Here is a 9,143-nt window from a genome sequence, read left to right as displayed (position 1 = left end):
ACTCACTCACTCACTCACATACACACACAAATGATAACAATTCAATTAATTGGTGAGATTTTGGAGTGATTGGTGATAGGGCTATCTTTCCTATCTATCTATAACGAATATTGGTAAGATCTCCTAATATTTAGAAATTACCCAATTATTTATGCAGGCATGTGTGCTGTGCTTGCCTTGTCCGCGCTTTATATCAATTCAATTCAATGGCTTTATTGGCATGGGAAACATGTGTTAACATTGCCAAAGCAAGTGAGGTAGATAATAATAATATATCACCTTCGACAGTTCCAAACTTGACCAGCGGGTGGAGGCCGTTCCCCAATCCCTGGGTGAATCTCTTGCTCCCTGCTCTAGTCTCGTCTGGGAACGTCGAAATAGAGGGAGAAAGACTAAACAGGTGGTCAGAAATACAAGCGAACAATGTCGTCCCTGGAGATACGGTGAAAGATCGTTCGGTCTCATCTCTTTAAGGATAAAACCACAGAAACTTCATGTTTCGGCTGACGTTCAAAGAGAGAATTTATCGTCGGTTTACCTCCGATTCTGGGCAAAATATATCGGATATTAAACTATGAAAGTGACGGTGTGTTTTGGAAGGACTAGGGTGGTGGTACCGTGCGGAGATGGAAATATCAAAGTCCATACTCTCATCCAGCAAGCCGTCATGAGATACAAAAAAGCCATTGCAAAGGTACGTCGCTGTTACTTTGGATCACGCGTTTGTTTCAAGTGTTCATAGCGGATTGGAAACAATGGTGCAAAATGCCTGGAGCGAGTGTCGAACGAACATGTCGCAGATTTGTTACAGCGATGAAAGGGAAATGTACATCAAAGATTCGGAACTAAAACAATGATTTTGCTATAAATTCGGCTGAGTTGTTGATGTTGAATGATGCATCGTCATAACTGGTCGAGCCCTCTGCAAACCCCACGAAAAACTTCCTTTTGGACTTCACCCTTTCCCTACCATAGTGCATGGAAAGATAGTAGATGACTACTAAAATGTAGCGTTAACTACCGATCTAACAGGGATATAAAATACAAACCTAATGAGGTGGTCTATAAGTAGAGGATAAGGATGCTAGCTAGCTAACTAGTTAGCTAACAATCCGAGATTTGATTCCCTGAGAGTTGTTAGCTAGCTGACTGTTTGCTAACTAGCTAGCTAGTTAGCACCAGCATACTGCATGATCGCATTCTAGCTTTTGAAATGGGATACTAGATAAAAAGCATAACGTTTCGTATCGATTTCATGCCTATTGGATAGCCTACATTTTCACCTGCACCCGTTTCTCTTTGTTCCTCTTGCTAATTATCCTATTATGTTAAGATGGCTAAGAAGCTGTAGCTTGCTAGGCTAACTATCAGTCAAAGAAGAAAGCTTTAACAAATAGTATATCTATTAGGGATGTTCATCTTTCCTTTTCAAGACGATTCGATACGTGCCTAGATACATGGACTCTGATACTTTTTAGTTTGAAACGATTCGGTTTGATTAGGGAATGAATCCATGCGGTTCGATACGATTCAATGCAGTAACATTTGTTGCATAAACACATTAATTTTCCATTCTAAATTTAAGTCTGCAGATGATGGAGCTCATGAGCTGGGCTTCTCTTTGTGTGTACATGATGATGAGTATGTACTGTTGGTGTAAATCATCTACAATGCATTCGTAAACTATTCAGACTGCTTCACTTTCCCTACATTTTGTTACGTCTATATTTACATTTACATTTAAGTCATTTAGCAGACGCTCTTATCCAGAGCGACTTACAAATTGGTGCTTTCACCTTATGACATCCAGTGGAACAGCCACTTTACAATAGTGCATCTAGGTCTTTTAAGGGGGGGAGAAGGATTACTTTATCCTATCCTAGGTATTCCTTAAAGAGGTGGGGTTTCAGGTGTCTCCGGAAGGTGGTGATTGACTCCGCTGTCCTGGCGTCGTGAGGGAGTTTGTTCCACCATTGGGGGCCAGAGCAGCGAACAGTTTTGACTGGGCTGAGCGGGAACTGTACTTCCTCAGTGGTAGGGAGGCGAGCAGGCCAGAGGTGGATGAACGCAGTGCCCTTGTTTGGGTGTAGGGCCTGATCAGAGCCTGGAGGTACTGAGGTGCCGTTCCCCTCACAGCTCCGTAGGCAAGCACCATGGTCTTGTAGCGGATGCGAGCTTCAACTGGAAGCCAGTGGAGAGAGCGGAGGAGCGGGGTGACGTGAGAGAACTTGGGAAGGTTGAACACCAGACGGGCTGCGGCGTTCTGGATGAGTTGTAGGGGTTTAATGGCACAGGCAGGGAGCCCAGCCAACAGCGAGTTGCAGTAATCCAGACGGGAGATGACAAGTGCCTGGATTAGGACCTGCGCCGCTTCCTGTGTGAGGCAGGGTCGTACTCTGCGGATGTTGTAGAGCATGAACCTACAGGAACGGGCCACCGCCTTGATGTTATTTGAGAACGACAGGGTGTTGTCCAGGATCACGCCAAGGTTCTATATAAGGTTCCACAGTCGACAGTGCATGTCAGAGCAAAAACCAAGCCATGTGGGCAAAGGAATTGTCCGTAGTGCTCTGAGACAGTCACAAAGTGATCTTCAGTCACTTTCCAACGTTGTTGAGGATAGCTTGTTGTCAGGCTCAAAAATCCCAAAATTTTCCCAGGTGGCCACCAATTTTTCAACCCTTGTATTTGCCTCAGATCCACAAAGTCCCTTCCACCAGGTGGCTGATGAGATATGTTGGCACGACTGCCATATTGCATCTCCATCCCAAAGCCCTTGCTTGAAAGTGTACTTTGCCAGACTGCCAAGAACCTTGCCCTCATCCAGGCCAAGGTGGCGAGACACGGTAGTGATGACACCACAGGCCTCGTTGATCTCTGCACCAGACAAGATGCTCTTGCCAACATACTTGGGGTCCAACATGTACGCTGTGGCGTGTATGGGCTTCAGGCAGAAGTCTTCATGCTTTTTGATGCATTTCAGAACTGCAGTTACCTCTGCTTGGAGCAACAGTGAAGTGGGCAGGGCAGTATGGATTTCTTCTCTTACATCTGCAAGCGGAGTCTGAACATCAGACAGGATGGCATTGTCTCCCTCAATCCGTGCAATGGCTACTGCTATAGGTTTTCAGGCTGCTTACCACTCTCTCCCAAAATACATCATCCAGGACAATCCTCTTTAATGGTTCTGTCCATATCGACAGACTGATATGGCCTTTTCTTGGAGAGACTCCTTCCCCTCTAGGAGACTGTGAAACATGATGACTACACCATCCCAACAGGTGTTGCTGGGCAGCTTCAATGTGGTGCTCTTATTCTTCCCACTTTGCTTGGTGAGGTAGATTGTCAGAGGTTGGTTGTTGTGAGCGCTGAGGGAAATGTATATACTTGGCAGATGATTCTGCATCTTTGTTGCATTCTTCACATATGATTTGGCACAGTATTTGCAAATGTACACCGCTTTTCCTTCTACATTAGCTGCAGTGAAATGTCTCCACACAGAGTTTTTTTTCCTGTAAAGATTAGAAGAAGAATATTGTAAAAAAAACAAATACAATTCCACGTACAGATAAATAGTCGAGCAGTTAGATTAAACAACTCCTTTTTAAGATACATGTATTAAAACAGGTGAATTAACACTCAGTTAGCAGGTTCAAGCAAGTTGAAACCCACATGGTAGCAAGAACTAACTAGCAGAAATTGCTAACAGGTTAGACATTTTTTTAAGCACACTTTGCTGTAGGATACTATTTACTAGTTCACAAAAAAAATCATGTATGTCATATAAAATAGATTCACCCCACCCAGTATTTTAATCAAAACTTACCAGAACGCATGTGGTCCTTGGCTCAGACAGTGTAGTAGTTTGGGCTCAATAGCATCTCATTCCTGTGCAAGATCTTGAGAATCAGCTGTACATGTGATGGAAGAATGCACTGAGCGTGCAGAGGGTTGCAATTACATTGAATTGGGGATAGTTTAACCAAAATATGCTACATGACCTAGAATTGCCATGTGTCTCCCACAAAAAAGGCTCACTGTCTTCAGCTAACTTTTTTAAAGTGAATTTAGGCAAAATCCCCCTAAAATCCCAGGGTTAACTTCCCATGGAAAACTTCCGGGAAATTTACCGGAAAGTTTCCGACCCTTTGCAACCCTACAGACACATCTCAACATCAACTGTTCAGAGGAGACTGTGTGAATCAGGCCTTCATGGTCATATTGCTGCAAAGAAACCACTAAAGGACACCAATAAGAAGACTTGCTTGGGCCAAGAAACATGTGCAATAGACATTAGGCCAGTGGAAATGTTTCCTTTTTGTTCTGATGAGTCCAGATGTTTGATTTTTGGTTCCAACAGCCATGTCTTTGTGAGACGTGCCTTTTACTGAGGAGTGGCTTCTGTCTGGCCACTACCATAAAGGCCTGCAGAGATAGTTGTCCTTCTGCAAGGTTCTCCCAGGTTCATGGTCACCTTCTTGACCAATGGTTCTCGCCTTGGTTTGTTTTCATTTTGTCTCAAGTGGTTGAACTGGAAGTGGAAGAAGCTTAGTTGAGCCTCATGCATCTTGAGTGCAAAAAGCCCTGGAGGATGGAGGGATAAATGGTACTGTTGACTATTACATTGTGCAATTTCTTACCATATGATGGTTGTACTGGCATGCCTGGACAGCTGAGAGCAGGATAACAGGTTACATTTGATTGCCCAGTTTTGGGAATGTCAATTTGTTGATACAGTAGCAGGCTATTTGATTCACTTCCACAGAATGTTCATTTTCCCACTAAGACAGGAGGAGACGAGCAGAAACTTTGTTTTTGAATATGGCTGCTGTGTGCAGACCATTTTGCAAAGCTTAAGACATTTATATATATTTAGTGTTTAAGAGCATTGTTAACTAATGTAAAGCTACAATATGTAACTTTTTGGGCGACCTGACCAAATTCACATAGACATGTGAGTTATAGATTTGTCATTGAAAGCAAGTCTAAGAAGCAGTAGATCTGTTCCATGTGCGCTATTTCTATGCTTCCCGTTAAGTTGAGTTTTTGCATCTTTGACTTTCAGTTTTCTACACCAGCTTCAAACAGCTGAATATACAATATTTTTGGTTATGGAAAATATATTTCACAGCGGTTTAGATGGTACATAGATTCTCTACACAATGACTGCTTGTTTTGTCACACAAACTGAAATTAGGCGAACTATTCAAGTTACTGCAACCAGGAAATGGCACAGCAATTTCTCCATATTGCACTTGATTACATTGGTATTAGATCTACAGGACCATGAGAATTCCATCAATAAATCCTGCATGGCACAGCGTTGTGTGGAGAAGCAGTCTCATTTGTTTTCATGTTAATAACCCAGATGACATGGTGCAGTGCATGTCTTTTCAATTATTCAGTGAGGTCTGACTGTGGAGTCCTGGAGAAAAATTGGCCTAATCTTATCCCGAGGCTGTGACTGGGAGGCAGACTGGTGTGGCATATCTGGGGGACTCAGCCTGCACTTAGCCTTTTCTATATCAATATAATCCTGCATATGAATTACTTTGCAGAGTGTGTTGTCAGTGTAGTTTACACATTGGTTAAAGTTTTCCTTTGCCCTCACATCGAAATTCGGTTGGTCTTACCAAACTGACAATCAACGCAATGGTAAGAAACAGACAATAATCGTAACATGCGTAGAAGTCTAACTGAGCAGCCGACCTGATTGCAGGGAGCGAAAAGTGGGGAAATACTGACTGTTCTCAAGCTGAGAGTGAATTGGGCTTCAAGGGTGGAAATGAGGCCCAAAATCAAAGACTCATTATGTGTGCATTGTGCTTTGATCTAAAAACCCAGAGCTCCCTGTGAACTTCTCACCCACAGCAGAAAATAAACCCACTTTTAGTCGTTTAGTATATAGCTATTTCTGCTGCGGTTGCTCCCGACACTGGCAATTTTAGTTGGGTTCGAGAGCAGTGTGATGTCAAGTGACCGTGTCACAAAACTCTTTGGTCATGGATGTACTAAGGTCAGTATTAATGCCAACTTGACACAGGTTGGCACCATATTCCCTACATAGTGCACTCAAAAGTAGTCCAGTATAAAAGGAATAGGGTGCCATTTTGAACACATGCTTAATAGTGGTCTGGATTTAGCTTAGTTTGGGTGTTCCGGCACTGGTCTGCCATATAGGACCCTCTCTGGTAACTTCCCTGCCGTTTATAGTGGAATGCTTCCGGCAGAGAGAGAAACACCAGGCCTTAATTCACCTCATAACTCAATGGATATGCCCCAAATTGCACACTTTTACCTATATTGGGCCCATCAAAAGAAGTGTGTTTTTATATAGAGTGGCAAGAAAAAATTTCTGCGTAAATTGGTCATCAAATTTTTATCTGATCTTCTAAGTCACAACAATAGACATGGTGTGCTTAAACTAATAACACATTATTGTATTTTTATTGTCTATATTGAATATATAATTTAAACATTCACAGTGTAGGATGGGAAAAGTATGTGAACCCCTAGGATAATGACTTCTCCAAAAGCTAATTGGAGTCAGTTAACCTGGAGTCCAATCAATGAGACGAGATTGGAGATGTTGGTTAGAGCTGCATTGCCATATAAAAAAACGCTCACAAAATTTGAGTTTGCTATTCACAAGAAGCATTGCCTGATGTGAACCATGCCTCGAACAAAAGAGATCTCAGAAAACCTGAGATTAAGAATTGTTGACTTGAATAAAGCTAGAAAGGATTACACAAGTATCTCTAAAAGCCTTGACGTTTATCAGTCCACGTTAAGACAAATTGTATGTAAATGGGGAAAGTTCAGCACTGTTGCTACTCTCCCTAGGAGTGGCTGTCCTGCAAAGATGACTGCAAGAGCACAGCGCAGTTTGCTCAATGAGGTTAAGAAGAATCCTAGAGTGTCAGCTAAAGACTTACAGAAATCTCTGGAACATGCTAACATCTCTGTTGGTGAGTCTACAATGCGTAAAACACTAAACAAGAATGGTGTTCATGAGAGGACACCACGGAAGAAGCCACTGCTGTCCAAAAAAACCCATTGCTGCACGTTTGAAGTTTGCAAAAGTGCACCTGGATGTTCCACAGCGCTACTGGCTATTCCTCCTAACCATTGTGCAGGTCTGATCCGCAACTACAGAAAACGTTTGGTTGTTTATTGCTAACAAAGGATGGTCAACCAGTTATTAAATCCAAGGGTTCACATACTTTTCCCACCCTGCATTGTGAATGTTTACACGGTGTTCAATAGACATGAAAACGTATAATTGTTCGTGTGTTATTAGCTGAAGCAGACCGTGTTTGTTGTGACCTAGATGAAGATGAGATCAAATTTATGCAGAAATCCAGGTATTTCCAAAGGGTTCACATACTCTTGCCACTGTAGGGAATAGTGTTCCATTTCGGACACAACCCAGGCCTTAATTCACCTCAGAAGAAATGGTGTTGACCGACTGCCATTGCTTTTCTTGGAAGCTTTTTCTTTTTGTCCTGTTCTTTGTCAAAATCCTCAGAAACCGTACGTTGTTCAGATGGAATATTACTGCTTCTGACAAGACTAACGATCGAGTAGCCTGTATTGAGTCTGACATCACGGAGTGGAACTGTTTTTGACTGTGTTGTTTCAAATCCTGATGTGACATGTATGCCATTAGGCCTAGTATTGGGGTACAGGAAAAACACTCAGACCACTTGTTGACAGCGTTTCCTTTTCATCGTCCGTGCTGGGTGTGAAAGGATGAATGTCATCTTCCTCACTCCTGTGCTTAGTCAAACCTAAAGGCCTACTCGATATTGTGCAATAAGAATTGAGATGAGTTGTTTTGGGTTTGACTGACAGCCTAATTATTGCAACCACCAAAAGGAATAGGTTCCATTTGACGGGCTTGCCCAAGGATATAATTTAATTTTGATTTGATCTGCAATGCCTCAGGATGGGCATGTGATTGTGAGAAGAACGAGTTGTTGCGCTGGTCATGTGCATCACACACTGTCCTGCACCACTTAGATAACGCCCTATGATCAAAGTCTATGCAGCCGTTCCAATCAACGTTCAAACAAGACTATCCAAGGCAATGGCTCAATTATGGACTTGTTCTTGTTATGTTCTAACTAGAGGTCGACCGATTTTATGATTTTTCAACGCCGATACCGATTATTGGCGGACCAAAAAGGCCGATAGCGATTAATCGACCAGTTTTTAATTTGAATTTAAAAAAATAATAATGACAATTACAACAATACTTGAATGAACACTTATTTTCACTTAATATAATCAATAAAATCAATTTAGCCTCAAATAAATAATGAAACATTTATTTCAATTTGGTTTAAATAATTCAAAAACAAAGTGTTGGAGAAGAAAGTAAAAGTGCAATATGTGCCATCTAAAAAAGCTAACGTTTAAAATTCCTTGCTCAGAACATGAAAACATATGAAAGCTGGTGGTTCCTTTTAACACGAGTCTTCAATATTCCCATGTAAGAAGTTTTAGGTTGTAGTTGCATTTGTATTTCATTAACCTTTGACTATTGCATGTTGTGACGACCCTCCCACTCTGTCTGCCGTATTCTCTCTGTTATTTCCTTATTAGGATGCTGGTGGGCGGAGTTGGGAGGGTCGTCAGCTACATGGGAAACACCTGGGCCCGGTGTCTCCCAGGATAAATACACCACTTCCCCATTCATGGAGGAGACTCTCTCCATGCAGACACCCTCTGTAGATTGTGTTGTGGTTCTTGGTGGCCGTTTGTTTGTTTGTTTGCTTTGGCACCTTTCATCACCCTGCATTATCACATTCATGCATGCAAAACACTCACTTACACTACTGATTACTGATTACACACACCATTGTCTATTATACTTAGTTGCTTTAGGTAATAAATACATATTTTGCTACTCATTATCTCCACGTTGTCTCCCTTTGTTACGGGCTTTGAGCCGGTTCGTGACAATGTTCTTATAGAAACTTTAGTATTGCCAGTGTAACAGTATAGCTTCCGTCCCTCTCCTCGCTCCTCCCTGGGCTCGAACCAGGAACACAATGACAACAGCCACCCTCGAAGCAGCGTTACCCATGCAGAGCAAGGGAAACAACCACTGCAAGTCTCAGTGCGAGTGACGTTTGAAA

At 42.3% G+C, this 9,143-nt stretch overlaps 1 protein-coding gene across 4 annotated transcripts in view; it reads left to right on the top strand.

Annotated features, from left to right (window-relative positions):
• The first annotated feature begins 338 nt into the window (after window positions 1–338).
• Window positions 339–9,143, top strand: part of LOC115114349 (partitioning defective 3 homolog) — a 261,780-nt gene continuing 252,975 nt past the window's right edge. For all 4 annotated transcript variants that reach the window (XM_029642505.2, XM_029642503.2, XM_029642504.2 and 1 more), the window contains exon 1: window positions 339–694. In XM_029642505.2, coding sequence (XP_029498365.1) covers window positions 575–694 — 120 coding nt within the window. In that variant the 5' untranslated portion in view covers window positions 339–574. The remainder of the gene's footprint in view (window positions 695–9,143) is intronic.

The sequence above is a fragment of the Oncorhynchus nerka genome, linkage group LG9b, assembly GCF_034236695.1.
Source record: "Oncorhynchus nerka isolate Pitt River linkage group LG9b, Oner_Uvic_2.0, whole genome shotgun sequence".
In the NCBI taxonomy this organism is placed as follows: Eukaryota; Metazoa; Chordata; class Actinopteri; order Salmoniformes; family Salmonidae; genus Oncorhynchus; species Oncorhynchus nerka.
This window is presented reverse-complemented; position numbering and strand designations above follow the sequence as displayed.